The sequence below is a fragment of the Entelurus aequoreus genome, linkage group LG20 (genome assembly GCF_033978785.1).
Source record: "Entelurus aequoreus isolate RoL-2023_Sb linkage group LG20, RoL_Eaeq_v1.1, whole genome shotgun sequence".
Classification (NCBI taxonomy): Eukaryota; Metazoa; Chordata; class Actinopteri; order Syngnathiformes; family Syngnathidae; genus Entelurus; species Entelurus aequoreus.
In genome coordinates, this window is record NC_084750.1 from 2,242,448 (window position 1) to 2,263,019 (window position 20,572).

The 20,572-nt window shown below is 36.8% G+C and overlaps 1 protein-coding gene across 1 annotated transcript; it reads left to right on the forward strand.

Moving 5' to 3' along the window:
- Positions 1-8,674: 8,674 nt before the first annotated feature.
- LOC133635522 (RNA-binding protein 8A) lies at positions 8,675-20,445 on the forward strand. Its single transcript, XM_062028712.1, has 6 exons — positions 8,675-8,773; positions 10,217-10,276; positions 14,283-14,360; positions 15,469-15,605; positions 19,055-19,191; positions 20,138-20,445. The coding sequence occupies exons 1-6, from the start codon at positions 8,713-8,715 to the stop codon at positions 20,184-20,186; spliced, it is 522 nt and encodes a 173-aa protein (XP_061884696.1). The 5' UTR covers positions 8,675-8,712; the 3' UTR covers positions 20,187-20,445.
- The last annotated feature ends 127 nt before the right edge of the window (positions 20,446-20,572 follow it).

The following is a 20,572-nucleotide window of genomic DNA, read 5'->3' on the forward strand; positions in this document are numbered from 1 at the left end:
CCTGGTAAGAGTCTGTGTTGTCCCAGTTCTCTACAGGCGTCTGTGTATCGAAGTCAAAAGTCCTCCTGGTTAGAGTCTCTGTTATCCGAGTTCTTCCATCTTGACTGCATCTTCCGGGAATGTAAACAAAGAAGCGCCGGCTGTGTACTGTTGTTGCTGACTACGTTCGAAAAATACGTCCATTTCGCACCGACAACTTTCTTCTTTGCTTGCTCAGCTTCCTTCTCCATAATGCAATGAACATGATTGCAACAGATTCACGAACACAGATGTCCAGAATACTGTGGAATTATGAAATGAAAACAGAGCTTTTTCGTATTGGCTTCAATGTGGAAGGCATATCCGTGTTCCCCGGGTTACGTCACGCGCATACGTCATCCTCAGAGGCGTTTCGAACCGGAAGTTTAGCGGCAAATTTAAAATGTCACTTTATAAGTTAACCCGGCCGTATTGGCATGTGTTATAATGTTAAGATTTCATCATTGATATATAAACTATCAGACTGTGTGGTCGGTAGTAGTGGGTTTCAGTAGGCCTTTAACAAAACGTCTGTATTAATCGGACAAGTATTATACTGACAAATTAACTTGAGGATATTCCTGACTGCACATTAGACTCGTGGACATATGCGGAAATTAATAACAGTGTACAATAAGTTAATGAATTATCAATCAACATTATTAAACTTTATTCAAACTAAATGTATTCGTTAAATTCAGGTTTTTTTTAGTTCTCTGTGTAAGTGAACTAAATTAAAATGACATTTATGTGCACATATGTACCTCAGTGGTCAGACAAACGACAATATTTAGAATAAGAACATAATAATAAAGAAAAACCTTGGGTATTTCTTCAAGACTTTAAAATGAGGCAAAAAACTGCAATGTAAAATGTTTTTTTATTGTTTACAAATGTTTTGTTCCAAACATTGCGCGAGCTGCACCTAAAGAATGGGGAACACAGATAAAGGACAAAGCGTCAATTATAATCACAAGTGGTGGTCACCTCAGAAGTAGACATGTTTTAGTGAAAAGCTCTTAAACCACATCAAGGTACAAACCAATAAAGGTTATTAGATTATTATTTTTGAACCAGTTATTTTTCCCCCAGCTTACATATTGGGAAATTGAAGAAAAGCTCTTCAGATTACAGTTACTAATCCATCCATTTTCTACCGCTTGTCCCTTTTTGGGGTCGCGGGGGGTCGCTGTAGCCTATCTCAGCTGCATTCGGGCGGAAGGCAGGGTACACCCTGGACAAGTCGCCACCTCATCACAGGCAGTTACTAATCATGATAAACAATACATCAGATATTTCAAGAAGTTCTCCTACCCTTCAATGCCAAAGCGCTCCATTAGAAGGACACACCACCAACGCCGGATTGACTGCATGTCCAGCTAGAGCAGATATAACAATGAGTTCATTATTTTTACCTCTCAGAGCCGCTTATTTTGAAATCTTTTAAATATCTAAATACTTACCACGCTGTAGTGAAAAGTAGTGTCCGTACAGAGCCAGAGGGAGTACTAAAAATAGAAAATAGTAATTTTTCTGAGCACATGTAATGAAAAAAATATTTCTCTACTTTGTAATAATCTACTAAATTGATGAAAAGAGCCGTCAACATCAATACTGGAAATGTGATGGATAGGAATATCTCTGGAAGCAATAATTGCAACCAAATATTTTTGTAATTTGATGCTGTGTTTCACATCATTGTGGGGGAAGTTTAACCTACTCTTCTTCTTTAAAAATGCTCAACTTACCATGAGCATGAAAACACCACAGCCATTCCCCGAGGTCTGGCGTGGGGTCTCCTGGTAATACACATTAGCACCATGAAAATGTATACAGCCTTTGGGTTCACTACAAGACATTTATATTTTATAGAGTAAACCTATTACCTGCATGTCTTTTCCAGTGAGCTCACTCCAGCTTCCTGGGACGATGTGCTGCGCAATGCTCCTGCAGTAAAAAAAGCCAAATGTGAATAAAATAAAATGCAATAAGCCACTTGGCATATTAAAACATGAAGACAAATTGTAAATAAACAAGTGAAAATTCTATTAGAACACTGCCAAAGCATGAACAAAATCACGTTTCACCAGTACTGGTCCATGACTCTGTGGTTGGGGACCCCTGTTGCACACCACTGGAACATGGCTAGAATGGGAACATAGCCGAAAGAAGAACATGTCTAAAACATGAGCATAGCGGGGAAGGGAAAGATGACTAGAACAGAACCATAGCCAAAACCAGAACATGGCTGGAACAAAAAGTGGCCAAAATGGAACTGTGGCCAGGATTATTATAAAGGGACCTAAAGATGGCTCTGTACACCTCATCACCTAAACCAGGTGGCCAAAGGGCAAACTGAGAGTCCAGCAAGAGAATTTCTCTCTTTGCTGGCCTCAACACCTATGACCGCTAGCCTGTTCATCAGATGGGGACATCTCTACGCTGCTGACCCGTCTCCACTCGGGATGGTTCCTGCTTGCCCCACTATGGACTGGACTCTCGCTGATGTGTTAGACTTTCACAATATTATGTCTGACCCACTCGACATCCATTGCTTTCGGTCTCCCCTAGAGGGGGGGGGGGGGGGTTACCCACATATGCGGTCCTCTCCAAGGTTTCTCATAGTCATTCACATTGACGTCCCACTGGGGTGAGTTTTCCTTGCCCGTATGTGGGCTCTGTACCGAGGATGTCGTTGTGGCTTGTACAGCCCTTTGAGACACTTGTGATTTAGGGCTATATAAATAAACATTGATTGATTGATTGATATAATGGTCAATGCAGAAAGAGGCATAAATAATGTAATTGCACAAGAATTATAAGATACCTCCAGTATTTTTCTTTTCAACACTTACACAGAGAAGGTAATGCTCTGGCCCGTTGTGCTTGCTCCACGCTGGGAAGAGGAGTGCATCCTTTAGATGTGCATCCCTCTGTAGTAAACATTTATGAATATTTTCGAAAGAAATTTCAGATTAGTGTAGCTATTATCTTTCAAATTTCATTGTACTCACTGGAAGGCTTGACATTGGATCGACGTCTTTGTGCTTCCACGTTGGTACAATATACATGTTGGCAATGAAGACATCTTTGCCCTGGAACAGTTTTGAATCCAAAAACATGAGGATATGTGAGGTTTTATATTAACCATTGGATCAGATTTTTTAATGACCAAAAGCAGCCTCTGTTGTGCAGCTCTAAGAAATCCTAAATGTCTCTGAGCAGCTTCCTGAACCAGCTGGAGGCAAGCATTTCCAATCTGTCATCACATTACAGATGTACCAAAGTTATACATATCCATGGAATAAGCAGTCAAGTGAAACAAACATAACAGTTACAGTACTGACCGTGGAGTCCATGTCTCTGGACAACCCGAGAGACCAAAACTCTTCTCGGGTTAAACACACCCCTCCCTCTTTAACGATCAGCTCCGTAGCTGGACGATCGCAGGCCAAAACATACTCGAGCTGTTCATGAGAAAATTTTACATTACTCGACTTGAAGATAACCTTGGCCACTTCACAAAGCAATAAATGTATATATTTTTAATCATATACTGGCTCCAATGTCAAAATTTTACTCAATTTGAAACCTGCTCACCAGTTGTTTCTGGTCGGGGTGCAGCTCCTTTTTCCAGGGTGATGTGGGGCCAGCATATGTATGGTCCGTGAAACAATGACACTGGACATGTGTCAATCATACAAATAGTTAGAAAGCTACATGTATGGACACATTAACACTTTTTTTCTGAAAAAGTACCTCAGTTTCCTCCTCCGATGATGAAGGAAGTCAGCATTTCAGCATCTCCTGGAAGCACAGGGGCTGAAGGGGAATCCTTTGGCCAGCCAGGGTGAGTCCCTAAATGAGAGAGGAGGCATATTATGATACAGGGGAGGGATATTAAGATCTCTGAACAAAAATGCCTGTAAACAGCATTCAGTTTGACATACTCGGGCGCAGAGGTTTCAGTCATATGCTTGGGCTTTCCATCCAGGGTCTCCAGCCTAACCATATTGTTTGGAAGAACCTCCATAACTCTGTAACATCAAGGGAATGAGTTCTGGCTTGGTCATCACCAATATGACAATCATGAAACATTTGACCAGTAACGTTGTGGTTAGAATTCAATATTGCATTCAAGCATGTGAGTACATTCAGACTGAATTACAATCCTAGAGTACAATAGTCAAAGACCACCATTTAGTTACCTCTTTCTTGAATTCAGTGCCCTGGTCAGTGAGGATAACTTCAGGCAAACCATGAGTAAAGAAAATGTCCCTCAAGGCCTGTGGGGCACCACAGAAATTATATTACTACAACTAATAATTACAATAGAATTGTATATATATATACATATATATATATATATAAATATATATATAAATTATGCACTTTAGTGGCTTTTTCCCTTTCTGATTATGGCCATGGGTAAGTGAAACACCAAAATATAAAGAATACCTCCTTCACATTGGCTGCTGTCTTTTTTGGGAATGTTCTTGCTTCAACCCACTTGGTGAAGTAATCGGTCAAAGTGAGACAATATATGTTCCCCTTAGACGACTTTTTCACAGGTCCAAAGAGGTCCACACCTAGAGCATGAATTCCAGTTCTCAGTTTAGCAAATATTTGAATGTGGACTGAGTTTTTGTATAGTTGTGCGTGAAAAGGTGAGGGATGTGTGAATAAACCCACTCACCAACCATGTACCAAGGTGATACGACCTTGATGGGCTTGAGCTCAGGCGCTTCGGTCTTTAACTTTTCAAAGCGCTGGCAGTCAGGACATGTGCGCACCTAAAAGCAGTAATAAAGGGAAACATATTGTAGATATGATTTGATTCCACAACACTTTGCGACCTACTACTAACTACTAACCTGAGTGTTTCAACTAAAAATAAAAATTAAAAGCAAATATCTTCCTTCTAGGAGCTTGCTTACCCAATCCAATGTGTCCTTTGTGATGGACCGCCAATAAAACCGGGGAGCAATCTTCGCTTGCATCGTCCGTGGTCCAAAATGGCCTGCATGGGCTTCGGTTAACACAGCCACTTTCTCCTCCTCTGTCCAAATGACCCTTCTGTTCCCATGGTACAAGACCTCTTCTACACAGGACAACAGCACACACAATATTGTAGTGAAATGGTTTCAACAATAATGTTGATTTAAAGTACAGACATTTAACAGTATTATATATTAATTAATATTAGTGAAATGGTTTCAACAATAATGTTGATTTAAAGTAGTACAGACATTTAACAGTATTATATATTAATTAATATTAGTGAAATGGTTTCAACAATAATGTTGATTTAAAGTAGTACAGACATTTAACAGTATTATATATTAATTAATATTAGTGAAATGGTTTCAACAATAATGTTGATTTAAAGTACAGACATTTAACATTATTATATATTAATTAATATTAGTGAAATGGTTTCAACAATAATGTTGATTTAAAGTAGTACAGACATTTAACAGTATTATATATTATTAATATTAGTGAAATGGTTTCAACAATAATGTTGATTTAAAGTAGTACAGACATTTAACAGTATTATATATTATTAATATTAGTGAAATGGTTTCAACAATAATGTTGATTTAAAGTACAGACATTTAACATTATTATATATTAATTAATATTAGTGAAATGGTTTCAACAATAATGTTGATTTAAAGTACAGACATTTAACATTATTATATATTAATTAATATTAGTGAAATGGTTTCAACAATAATGTTGATTTAAAGTAGTACAGACATTTAACAGTATTATATATTATTAATATTAGTGAAATGGTTTCAACAATAATGTTGATTTAAAGTACAGACATTTAACATTATTATATATTAATTAATATTAGTGAAATGGTTTCAACAATAATGTTGATTTAAAGTAGTACAGACATTAAACAGTATTATATATTAACTAATATTAGTGAAATGGTTTCAACAATAATGTTGATTTAAAGTACAGACATTTAACAGTATTATATATTAATTAATATTAGTGAAATGGTTTCAACAATAATGTTGATTTAAAGTACAGACATTTAACATTATTACATATTAATTAATATTAGTGAAATGGTTTCAACAATAATGTTGATTTAAAGTAGTACAGACATTTAACAGTATTATATATTATTAATATTAGTGAAATGGTTTCAACAATAATGTTGATTTAAAGTACAGACATTTAACATTATTACATATTAATTAATATTAGTGAAATGGTTTCAACAATAATGTTGATTTAAAGTACAGACATTTAACATTATTATATATTAATTAATATTAGTGAAATGGTTTCAACAATAATGTTGATTTAAAGTAGTACAGACATTTAACAGTATTATATATTAATTAATATTAGTGAAATGGTTTCAACAATAATGTTGATTTAAAGTACAGACATTTAACATTATTACATATTAATTAATATTAGTGAAATGGTTTCAACAATAATGTTGATTTAAAGTAGTACAGACATTTAACAGTATTATATATTAATTAATATTAGTGAAATGGTTTCAACAATAATGTTGATTTAAAGTACAGACATTTAACAGTATTATATATTAATTAATATTAGTGAAATGGTTTCAACAATAATGTTGATTTAAAGTAGTACAGACATTTAACAGTATTATATATTAATTAATATTAGTGAAATGGTTTCAACAATAATGTTGATTTAAAGTACAGACATTTAACATTATTATATATTAATTAATATTAGTGAAATGGTTTCAACAATAATGTTGATTTAAAGTAGTACAGACATTTAACAGTATTATATATTAATTAATATTAGTGAAATGGTTTCAACAATAATGTTGATTTAAAGTACAGACATTTAACAGTATTATATATTAATTAATATTAGTGAAATGGTTTCAACAATAATGTTGATTTAAAGTAGTACAGACATTTAACAGTATTATATATTAATTAATATTAGTGAAATGGTTTCAACAATAATGTTGATTTAAAGTACAGACATTTAACAGTATTATATATTAATTAATATTAGTGAAATGGTTTCAACAATAATGTTGATTTAAAGTAGTACAGACATTTAACAGTATTATATATTAATTAATATTAGTGAAATGGTTTCAACGATAATGTTGATTTAAAGTAGTACAGACATTTAACAGTATTATATATTTATTAATATTAGTGAAATGGTTTCAACAATAATGTTGATTTAAAGTACAGACATTTAACATTATTATATATTAATTAACATTAGTGAAATGGTTTCAACAATAATGTTGATTTAAAGTAGTACAGACATTTAACAGTATTATATATTAATTAATATTAGTGAAATGGTTTCAACAATAATGTTGATTTAAAGTACAGACATTTAACAGTATTATATATTAATTAATATTAGTGAAATGGTTTCAACAATAATGTTGATTTAATGTAGTACAGACATTTAACAGTATTATATATTAATTAATATTAGTGAAATGGTTTCAACAATAATGTTGATTTAAAGTACAGACATTTAACATTATTATATATTAATTAATATTAGTGAAATGGTTTCAACAATAATGTTGATTTAAAGTAGTACAGACATTTAACAGTATTATATATTAATTAATATTAGTGAAATGGTTTCAACAATAATGTTGATTTAAAGTACAGACATTTAACATTATTATATATTAATTAATATTAGTGAAATGGTTTCAACAATAATGTTGATTTAAAGTAGTACAGACATTTAACAGTATTATATATTAATTAATATTAGTGAAATGGTTTCAACAATAATGTTGATTTAAAGTACAGACATTTAACATTATTATATATTAATTAATATTAGTGAAATGGTTTCAACAATAATGTTGATTTAAAGTAGTACAGACATTTAACAGTGTTATATATTAATTAATATTTTTTGCACGTTACCACGAAGACAGAAGTTCCCAGCAGCGGCCCTAATCCGCTTGAAATGTTTCGAAGCCTGCTGGTGTTTGACATAAGTCCCCTGGGAAAGATAAAGACGAATATCATTCAGTGACACCACCATTTTCAGGAGATTTGGATTCTATCGATTCTATCGATCGCTGTCAATGACGTAAGAGGAAATGACTATATTATAAAAAAAATTTTAAAAAACAGCGACGGGCAGTAAGAGGAAATGACGTACGTAAGAGGAAATGATGTTAGCGGAAATGACCCCGGAAGTAAATGGGGGCTAGGAAGGTTTTTGTAATGGGAGAAAATTGGCGTGACAATTGTCCACACAAAGAAGGATAGCAACAACATCGATAGCCTTGCTTGGTAACACAAAGCAGGTGCACGGAATAGCGCTCAAAGGAAGACATGAAAGTGCTACAGGAAAACCCCAACAAAACAGGAAACGCCACCAAAATAACAGTGCAAAACAGGAACTAAAGCACTACACACAGGAAAACACTAACAAACTCAAAATAAGGCTCGAGGACCTGGTGGAGTTTCATTTTTTAAACTTTTCTGCTGGTGGTGTGCCGCCGGATTTTTTAATGAAAAAAATGTGCCTTGCCTCAAAAAAAAAAAGAAAAACACTTTTATAGATTATGTCCGTTACGCCATCTGGCAACGCACGCCACTTCCGGATTGTGCCTGCGTCATTACGTCACGTTGGTTACAAGCGGCGTCGCGCTCACTCTCACGCACGACAGACAACATGGCGGACGTCTTGGAACTTCACGAAGCGGGAGGCGAGGACTTCCCAATGGATGAGGATGGTAATGCGAACCTTTGTGTATTGGTCACTGCGGCTGGATAGTGGTTTAGTTTGATTACTAAACTTTATGGAAATATTGGGGAGTAACCGAGCTAATTGGCCAAGTGGGAAAGGGGGCCGCGCTGGCTGGTGCGGGATTGCAGGCCCTAGCCATGCTAACAGGCTAACAACGCGTCTGGGTGCTGTTGTTTTTTGTTTACATTAACATGTATTGATTCTCCCTTTTAACATGAACCGTTCAATTCCCACGAGTCGTCTTAACTATAATCCCACATACTTCCATAATGTTTGCCAGTGCAAGTGTGCTAAAAGTGCTACTGTGGTAATGCTAAGCTAACGCATAAAGTGTAGTGATGGGTTGATGAGGCCTCATGAAGCGTTTCGACACATTGCAAAACTGTATTGATACTGTGTCGATACTGTGTCACTAAATACTGACATCTGCTGGACATTAAAAATCCCTACAGGCAACCTATGGACCGACTCAACTGACACTGATTTTATGACCTAGTATATACAATAATATAAACCAAGTCATTGTATTTCATTTAGGATTATTTAATACCTTCATTTAAATAAAAATATATTTTTATCTTTTTTAGATACAGTCAAATAATGTGAACATGTATCATGACTAGGATGGTAGAAGGCGGGGATTGAACCCCAGTAACCGATTGCTGGCACGGCCACGCTACCAACTTCGCCACGCCGTCATTCCTGTACCTTCTCTAGTAACAGTAGTGATGGGTCCTGCAACACAGATGCATAGGCGCATGCGTCGAGCTCATAGAGCGAAACCCTGTGTCGGTGCGCGTACCGCTTTTAGAAAGTCACGTGACCGATCGTGAGCTGCTTTGGTCACGTGACCGATACGCGAACTGTATCGCACTGACGCCTCCTCTGTGCCCTGTGAGCAACATTCCCTCTAAGGTGCGCGCCTGCGCAATTGCGCAGTGCTCAAGCGTCCTCCGCGCACACCGTGCGCCGCACACCGTGCGCCGCACAGCCAATATATGCCGCGCACCAAATCAAACCCATCTGAATTCTAAACAAAATAAACACATTTATTCTGTGTAATTTTGAAATGCAACTTTGAGTGACAGTGACAACAAGCGGTCCTAACGGTGTTCGTCAACAACACGCATTGCGCCGCTTCCTAATAAACAGTTTGACGCGCAGGCGTCAGTGCGATACAGTTCATGAGCGGTCACGTGACCAGAACAGCTCATGAGCGGTCACGTGACCAAAACAGCTCGTGTTCGGTCACGTGACTTTCTAAAAGCGATACGCGCACCGACACAGGGTATCGCTCTATGAGCTCGACGCATGCGCCGATGCATCGGTGTTGCCGGACCCATCACTAATAAAGTGTGTTTGAATGAGATCAACACTGGACACATTTGCATAATAAAATATCGTACTTGTTTTTGTTTTTCACCCTCAGAAAGCATCCATAAGTTGAAGGAGAAAGCCAAGAAGAGGAAAGGACGCGGCTTTGGTGCTGGTGAGTAACCATATTGATGTGTTCGTTATTAAAATAAAACTATTTGTTAAATGTAAACACCCCCTGGATGCATTAAACAATGTAACAAGGTTTTCCAAAATAAATCAACTCAAGTTATGGAAAAAAAATGCCAACATGGCACTGCCATATTTATTATTGAAGTCACAAAGTGCATTATTTTTTTTAACATGCCTCAAAACAGCAGCTTGGAATTCGGGGCATTCTCTCCCTGAGAGAGCATGAGGAGGTTGAGGTGGGGTGTTTGGGGGCGTGGGGGGGATAGAGGGTAGCGGGGGTGTTTATTGTAGCGTCCCGAAAGAGTTAGTGCTGCAAGGGGTTCTGGGTATTTGTTCTCTTGTTTGTTGTGTTACGGTGCGGATGTTCTCCCGAAATGTTTGTCATTCTTGTTTGGTGTGGGTTCACAGTGTGGCACATTTTTGTAACAGTGTTAAAGTTGTTTCTACGGACACCCTCAGTGTGACCTGTATGGCTGTTGACCAAGTATGCATGGCATTCACTTGTGTGTGTGTAAAGCCGTAGGTATTATGTGACTGGGCCAGCACGCAAAGGCAGTGCCTTTAAGGTTTATTGGCGCTCTGTACTTCTCCTTACGTCCGTGTACCACTACGTACCGGGGCGTTTTAAAAAAGTCACAAATTTAACTTTTTGAAACCGATACCGATATTTTCCGAACTGATACCGATAATTTCCGATATTACATTTTAAAGCATTTATCTCTAATTTATACACATCTTTCAAATTTGAAAATAATGTGAGGTATTGGTGACATGGCTAAAGGGCTTTATCACTCTTGCATCCTGCATATTACAGACTTATTGCACATTACAGACCATGCACCTGGCTTTTTTTGCACTACTCCTTTATTTTTTGTCACTATATATTTCTCTTGGGTATATATTTGTACTTCGCACTATATCTTGTAAAGTCTTACTTGTATATAATGTTGATAGGTGACTAGCATATGTCTTGCTGTAAAGTATGCACCTAGAGCAGTGTTTTTCAACCTTTTCTGAGCCAAGGCACATTTTTTTCATTGAAAACATCTCGAGGCACACCACGAGCAGAAAACATTAAAAAATGAAACTCAGCAGCCGATATTGACAATAAAAAGACGTCCTCGCAATTGTTGGATATGAATTCAAACCATAACCAAGCATGCATCAATATAGCTCTTGTCTCAGAGTAGGTGTACTGTCGTGACCTGTCACATCGCGCCGTGACTTATTTTGAGTTTTTTTGGTGTTTTCCTGTGTGTAGTGTTTTAGTTCTTGTCTTGCGCTCCTATTTTGTTGTTGATTGTCATGTCATGTACGGATGTACTTTGTGGACGCCGTCTGCTGCTCCACACGCTGTAAGTCTTTGCTGTCGTCCAGCATTCTGTTTTTGTTTACTTTGCAGCCAGTTTAGTTTTAGCTTCGTTTTGCATAGCCTTCCCTAAGCTTCAATGCCTTTTCTTAGCGGCACTTGCCTTTTGTTTATTTTTGGTTTAAGCATTAGACACCTTTTTACCTGCACACTGCCTCCCGCTGTCGTCTGCATATTGTGATCACAACAAACCATGTTCCCGACATCTACAGAGCAATTAGCTACCTGCTGCCACCTACTGGTATGGAAGAGCATTACACGGTTACTCCGCCGAGCTCTAGACAGCACAGACACTCAACGGCACATTTGCGGATTATAATTACTGTTTTGCAAAAAATATTTTTAACCCGATTAGGTGAAATTACATAATCTCCCACGGTACACCAAACAATATCTCACGGTACACTAATGGTTGAAAAACACTGACCTAGAGTACTTGCTTGCTCAGTGACTGTATACTTGTCTATTTGTTGTATGTTTAGAGAGCTAACAACTGCCGAAGACAAATTCCTTGTATGTGCAAGTATACTTGGCCAAATAAACCTGATTCTGATTCACACTGCAGGGTCGCATGTCCAATTCGGATTTTTTTTTGTCTAATCTGATATTTTTAGTGGTCATTCACATTGTAAAAAAAATTGATTTATATTGTTAGTGCAATCTGACTCACATGATGTCGCTCGCACAGCAGTGTTCATGGAGGAAAAATGGCTTCATCTCTAGTCTCAGCACTGGCACATTTGTGTCAGTTTCGAAGATTTTGTGTAGTCAAAGTCAAGATTTTCTGAACGAAATCATTGCGCGTAAAAGAGGACAAGTATTTTGGATCTCGCAGTTTTACAGGATATTTTGCTTCAATTCCTGCTTGAAGAGCATCTCTGTGGGCGAGCAGTCGGAGAAAAGAGTGGTGGAACTTTCACGGAACATTATCTTCACCTGTTTTCTGCTCCATTGTCATCTATTTATTTTGTAACCATCTATTTTGGCAAATAATTAAAATGCTTTTTGATGATGTTGTGGTCGGATGAGTGCGACCTGAGTGCAGGAGAGTTCACATTGAAGACGCATCGCATACATATCCGATTATATACACCGTATTTTCCGGAATATAGAGCGCACTGGGATATAAGCCACACCCACTGAATCTTAGAATATTTTTTCCCATATATTAGGCGCACTGGACTATAAGTCGCAGATATTTGTGTTGTGAAATGACTTATTTAGACCAAAAATGTTTATAAATGTTTATTCACATACCTTTTGTTTCCAAGTGGTGTCTGTAACATGCGTCAGGTATGAAAAATTCGGAATCGCACTGTTCACACAATGAAAAAATACAATACAGGTCACATATGAGCAAAAAAAGAAAAGTAGTTGTGCAAAGAGTAACTGTACTTTTGGTCAAACACAGAGAGGACAGACTCTGCTTGTTGACAAACTAACCTGACAAGCTCCTGTAAATATTTGAGTTTGAAATCAATGAAAAATAAACTGCTGGAGTTGATAACTTGTGCTCTATGATCATCTCAGCCTCGTTAAGTTTAGACAGGCTTAAGTATTAAATAAATTGACCAAATAATAAATGAAAATGAACTCGATACCTTTTCTAGCATTTATAAATTGCGATGCCTATTTGTTTTCTTTGTCTCACGCTTTCCAACATGAAAGTTCCCTCTGCATCGCTCTCCGCACCTGAACGTGTTTATTAAAATTAAATGATAGAGTGAAGTGGTGAACCCTCATGTCAATCATCCACAACCTTTGTGAGACCACTGTATTACACACACACAATGCACAAAATTGAGAGACTCGCTAGCGAGAAGCACTGAAAAGTAGCAAATATTAAGAAGAAAAATGATGTCTAGTGTGGTAATATTTTGCCTTCATACGGCTGAGCAACATGAGCCCATCAAATCTAAAAAAATGAACACCAATTTGTTAAGTGATAACTAAACAAACCACCAGAGCCAATTTTTCCAACAGGGAGAAAAAAGCTGCACTTGAAGACAAGTTGTACAACTGAAAAATACCTACAAGTTATGTTCCTGTAAGTCAGAACTTTGACCTCAATTCACATCAAGTCCCTCATTCGGTGCACATGAAGTGCAGAACTGGAAAGATGAAATACTAGAATGAAATGAAACGATAATAAAAAATTTAAAAAAGAGAGAGCGAACAACTCCTTACTTTGTATTCCTGTGGTTGTTTTGCACACTTTGTGTATTGGCAGGAGGAAGTTACAACAATGAGACCACTATGCTGTTTAGTTATTGTGTTTACATGTTCAACGATACCAATTTATCCTCCATGATGGCAGCAAGGGGCTTTAATATGCCAACTTTTCTTACCTGTTGGCACCTGTTTTTGTAGATTTTAGATCCCCATAAGTCCCGTAAATTTAAAATCAAACCACAGAGGCATGGCAGAGATATTTTTGTAACATTCTATAAGCAATTAATAAATAACATGTAACCTGGGGTTATTTTTATGGCTATTTGTACCGCAATAACGCTTGTGACTGCGCAGAAGAAATGTTTTTTCTTTTCGTACACCATTAATAAAATTAGGGGAGTAAACAAAAGACCATCTGTACATATTTACTACGCTTGTTTTTTTTTAGATGAAGGTACCAGATCGCGAATGAAGGAGGACTACGACACTGTGGAGCAAGATGGAGATGAACCAGGCCCCCAGAGATGTAAGCACTGACGCTGACATGAACATCATCATCCAGTGTTTCCCACAGGACAGGCATCTGTTTGTGGTGGTGTGGTTGGAGGGTGGCGGCAGCGGCGATGACCAAGAAGAACGCGGAGTTGGAATATAATTACAACACTTTATGTACATATTTATATACAGATTTGAACAATTAGTTATTCACTGAAATATATGTATTAATTGTGGTTTTTACAAAAAATATATCTTATAAAATATAAAAGCTAAAATGTCTCTTAAAGCTCTGCCCCTTTAATTAGTGCATACTAAATAATTTAACTTTAGCCTACTACTACAACCATATTATTTACCAGCAACATAAAGTGAAACAGAGGCAGAGGTGTTCACATTATTTGACCAGTAGCAGTTACACCCATCTGAACAGGTCAGCCACCTGTTTAAAGCCCGATCACAGTTGAAATCTTGAAATGAAGGGCCTTTAATGGCCAAAACATTAACCTGGACAACATTTTAACAGCTGTTTGGCTCAGATTTTATTTTTTTCATTGCATTCACATGCTGCAGTGGACAATTTAGCTTCAGTATTAATGCAGTATCTGAAGCACCGTCTCCACGTGTGTTTATTGACAACAGGGTTATAACCTGGACACGTTAGCTCGTCGGTATGGTAACAGGTGACTGTTACTGCGTGCGTCTATCCCGGCCCCCGAGTCAAACAGCGGCGGTGTTAATGAAGCAGCGTCAGGCTGCTCACCGTCAGTGAAACGCTCTGTGAAATCGTGGATTAGCGTTAAATATATGACGAGCCGCGAGCGATGCAGCTATAACCTATCTCACCTGGTAGAGCACCCGCTGCGGCGACCCAGTTCGATCCCACCTGACAGTCGCTTTGCTCCGCGTCAATCCCCCCTCTCACCCTCTCTCCCCCCAACCCCCGTCTCTCTCCAGCTGTCCTTTCAAAATAAATGCATTCAAATCCCGAAAATAAAAAGTCAAAAGCCGAAAAATCTATTTGTGGCGGACGTAATTCTTTCGTGACGGGCCGCCACAAATAAATGAATGTGTGGGAAACAGTGTCATCAGTAATATGTTGTTGCCATGGCCATAATGCATGACCTTTGATCCTGTAGCTGTGGAGGGCTGGATCCTGTTTGTGACGGGCGTGCATGAAGAGGCCACAGAAGAAGACATCCACGACAAGTTCTCTGAGTTTGGAGAGATCAAGAACCTGCACCTCAACTTGGATCGCAGAACGGGATACCTCAAGGTGAGACCGGAAAAAGCAGGATGTTTACCTTCAACCTCAATTTCACTGGTACATCCAACATGTCAGCATCTTGTTATCATGTTGAAATGTTGTACTACAGTACCATTTATACACATTGTTGTAGTACAGCAATTCCTATCATTTATACTATTCTAGGTCAGGAGTGAGTGTGTGTGAGAAATATTTTCATAACCAACGCATAATCAAATCAGTTTCTAACTTTTTAAAAATGATTAATATTGTTAGAGGCCTCCAAACATGAAATAACACCCACATAGTCACTTTTACACTCCAATAGTAGTCATGCTGCATAAGGCTGAGCCAATCAGTAGCCACGATACTTAACAGCACCTTCTGATTGGTTTGTTCTCATTTAGTGGCCAACATAAGTATTCTTATATTTAATTTATTCATCCATATTTATGTACAAATATTCTTAATTTAAGGCCAAATATGTAGAATATGCTTTAAAAAAAAAACAACATTTTATGAGTAAAGCTGCAAACCTTAAAGTGTTTGTGGCGATGGACCACTGTAGTTAACATTGTTAAAAAATATGAACCACTGAGATCAAAATTTGTTAAAATAATACATGAAGTTGATGATTGAATCTGTTTTTATTTACTTTTTTTGGATAAACTTGCTATAATATGAAATGTTGTCAATGGGTTTCTTCCATTATATACAAGTTCAATATTTTGATCATTAACCGCAATTAACAATGACGCTCGCTTGTGGTTTACGTTAAACTACTGCAGACAAAGGCATGCGAGGCCAGCGGTGCCGTACGTATTACACTTACGTTCGCATATACGTAGAGCTGGCCAATATGGCAACAACAAAAAAATCACAATTAATTTTTTCATATCTGATCACTATCACAATTTATTTTACATTAAAGATGGATTGTCCTTTGCGGGATTATATAGCGAGTACCATTGCATCCATACTGTTTACTACTGCAGTATCTTGTAACAGACATTTCCGCCATGTTTGATGGAGGTTATATATGCTAACAGCTGACAACTGTCATTGTGTTCATATATATAACTGTTTACTAGAGATGCAACAGTACAGGTAATCCACGCTACGGTCCGTACCTGGTGTTAGGACCACACTTTTGCTTCTTTTTCAGTACGTTTTGTTGGGAGTAAATACAACTTTTTTTCCTCTCAAAATGATTTTATTTTGCTTGTCATCAAAAAGCACATTCTTGGCGTACTGAATACTAAAATACTTTTACTTCAAGTTAACATGTACTAAACACTTTCAAATGGTAAATTATTTGTATTTTTTTATTAATGTATTCATCAGTGCTTCTCACCAGTGCTTTGGCAAAAAAGCGGTGACTCACATTGTGGTGTTTTTTAAAACTCCTACTGTAGCATATATTGAATACATCCGTCCATATTGAATACAATTATATTAAAATGCAGTTTGAATTTGAGGTACTGTAAAATAATGTGTATCAACACTTAAAACACGTTTAATGATTGTTTCAGGAACAAAATGTTTTTTATCCACAAACTCAAAAATGCTTTGAACAAAGTGTGTGCAGAGGTTTTTTTTAAACATGTTATATCAGAGGAGTTTAATCTTTGCAAACACAAACAAAATTTGATTGAAGAATTTTAGATATAAACTTTTTTTTTTCTGACTATATGAATAGGCGTGTTTATTCTCCCAGTCGGGACCAATACAGTCACAAAAGCATTCTGTGCTTGCCTGCGAGTCCGCATTGAGGGCAAGATTAGAGCTGCAGCAGATAGTGAAAATCAAGTCTGTTACTAAAGTTGCTGCTTCTTCTAAGTGTTGTGTTTCCACTTCTATACTAGTGTTAGTCATATGTTTTTTATTTTATTCTTCTGGGCTACACTCCCAGCAGTGTAAGGGGACGAGGCACAACGCTGATTGGACACTAAACATCAAGTTTTGGGCTTGCTTGCTAGCATCAACCTGCAGTCTACACGTATCTCTTGTGACTGTGACTGCCAGTCACACTTATCTTTACATCTTGTACCAAATAAAATTGCTTCCAAGTCGGTAAGCACAACCAGAATTAATGCGTACATTAGGCGCACAAGGTTATAAGGTGTAATTATTTTTAAGTGCACACTTATAGTCCACAACATATAGTAAGTTTATGATCTTTTTTTTGTAGTAGGAAAAGTGTGGGTGCCTTATTACATGTCCAAGGAGTTAAGAGTCAAATAACAAAATAAATTACATTTTTGGCTCTTATGATTGATTTTTCTTTCTAGTAATAACTTGTAAATTATGTAAAGGTCAACATTTTTAAAACTATTGCTGTGATACACAAAGTTAATGAATTGCTAAATCAAAAAGCATTCTATATTTCATATAAATCACTGTTTGTTCCATATTGAACATACTGTATTGAAGTGTGGTAGTTTATGTAAAACATATTAAAATCATATCTAACATTTTGTATTTAAGTGTGTGGTAGTTTATGTACAACATATTAAAATCATATCTAACATATTGTATTGAAGTGTGTGGTAGTTTATGTAAAACATTAAAATCATATCTAACATTTTGTATTTAAGTGTGTGGTAGTTTATATAAGTACAACATATTTAAGTGCAGTCATTTATAGAAGGGAGCTGTAAGTTATTTTTCTAAATGCAAACGGGGGATCCACAAACCTAATATTCAAATCGTTAAACTGTTAGAAATGTAATAAATTGGTGGAGTATAATTGTATAAATTCTACCACACAGATTTGTTGAATATAATGTAAAAGGAGGAGAGATTTTTATTCAATTGAGATGTAGAAGAGTGACAACAAAAAGAGGCATTTCAAGTTAAGTGTTAGTTTATGAGACAAACAGTTTCCACAAACAGACAGTGGAACAAAACAATGATAATCACTTCTCTTATTAAAAACTATGTAAAAATTGTGATGATGTGAAGAAATTATTTTCAGTAAACTATCATTTTTATTTATTTTTGTTTTTTGTTCTGAAATAGAAATATTGCCTTAATAGTGTCCTGAGCTTAACAACTAATTGTCTCTCTAATTCCTTCTGCTCCTTTTTATTCACAATGTATTTTGAATTGTTGTTTGATATTTAATGAATGAAATAAAAATTAAAGTGGGAATGGAATGGACAAAAAATTATCCTCTCCATCTGTTGTCAAACTTTCAGCCAATCAGGAGCTCGCTACTCAACAACCATCAAAGTGGTCACTTTAATCCTCCTGATGGTGCTACAGACCATAATGCTTCTCTGGTGCACTGCATGTGACCTTTATAAACGCATGTCCTCCTCCTTACTGGCCACAAGGTGGCAGCAGTACCCTAGCAAGCCAAAATACAGACTACCTCCTGCAAAAATACAACTTTTATATCCAACACTGTTAACCACGTGACTACTATTGACCATATTGACTGTTGTTTCAACGCTTACACCATTTACCGCCCCCAGGGTTACACGCTGGTGGAGTACGAGACCTACAAAGAGGCCCAGGCCGCCATGGAGGGTCTCAACGGCCAGGATATGATGGGCCAGCCTATCAGCGTTGATTGGAGCTTTGTCCGGGGGCCACCCAAAAACAAGAGAAGGTGAGGACGCTAGGACTAGCTCACAGCTCCACTTTTCTCCTGCCACTCTAAAACAGCCATGTTATGTACGTTAGAGACAAAACATTGTTTATTGCTGTGTTTATTTGGCCAGTTCAGGTCACAAGGACAGGCGTAGAAAATAGATACCGTATTTTTCGGACTATAAGTCGCTCCGGAGTAAAAGTCGCACCGGCCGAAATTGCATAATAAAGAAGGAAAAAAACATATATGTCACACTGGAGTATAAGTCGCATTTTTTGGGGAAATTTATTTGATAAAACCCAACACCAAGAATAGACATTTGAAAGGCAATTTAAAATAAATAAAGAATCGTGAACAACATGCTGAATAAGTGTACGTTATATGATGCATAAATAACCAACTGAGAACATGCCTGGTATGTTAACGTAACATATTATGGTAAGAGTCATTCAAATAACTATAACAAATAGAACATGCTATACGTTTACCAAACAATCTGTCACTCTTAATCGCTAAATCCGATTAAATCTTATACGTCTAGTCTCTTACGTGAATGAGCTAAATAATATTATTTGATATTTTACGGTAATGTGTTAATAATTTCACACATAAGTCGCTCCTGAGTATAAGTCGCACCCCCGGCCAAACTATGAAAAAAAACTGCAACTTAAAGTCCGGAAAATACGGTAGTACTTGATTGATTCCTTCAGGAGAGTTCACTCAGGAAAATTACAATTCCAGTAGCAGTGTTCAGAATTGAGATCGAATCTTAAAAGTAAATAATGGGGGTATAAATGGAAATAAAATAGAAAATATAACAATAAGATAAAAATATAACAGTAAAATAAGAACATAGCAAGAGAAACTAGGCATTAGTGACCATGTTATGAAAATGTATTGCACTCTTATGGCATTGTTAATTGCACTTAAATTGTTACAATAACTGTAAATGTTTGTTTTGTAGGACGGGTGGACGTCGACGCAGCAGAAGCCCTGACAGGCGACGACGCTGACACCATCTTCCTAAAGATTATTTGTTGTTTTTTCCATTCGAACAACATTTCTATTTGACTTGACAGTTAGTCCGAAGTAAAGTTTGGCTTAAAAAGTAAGCATCAGCCATTGTTGTACTTTGCTGAAGCTGCTGTAGAATCAAAAATGTTGAGACTTTTTGTTTCCTTGTTTTTTTTATTTGATCTTTTAAATGTGTTTTGTTGTGCACAACTGTCTTTGTTTTATATGACTTGGGCAATATTAAACTTTTTGAAATGGGCTTGCATCATTGTGACAAGTGCGAGCACCTGTCAGTCTGAGCCTCTAATGCGGTCATAGGCTGAAGGCAGAAAAACATCCTCTTGGCCCCTTTTTTGATGCTAACCAATCAGCTGCTGTGGATTTC

What these genes read in the sequence shown, in the direction of transcription:
- LOC133635522 (XM_062028712.1), top strand. Translation starts at nt 8,713, where the DNA reads ATGGCGGACGTCTTGGAACTTCACGAAGCGGGAGGCGAGGACTTCCCA. An exon ending in GCAGAACGGGATACCTCAAG is followed by an intron (nt 15,606 to 19,054) that starts GTGAGACCGGAA and finishes TACCGCCCCCAG; the next exon opens with GGTTACACGCTGGTGGAGTA. An exon ending in CCACCCAAAAACAAGAGAAG is followed by an intron (nt 19,192 to 20,137) that starts GTGAGGACGCTA and finishes TTTGTTTTGTAG; the next exon opens with GACGGGTGGACGTCGACGCA.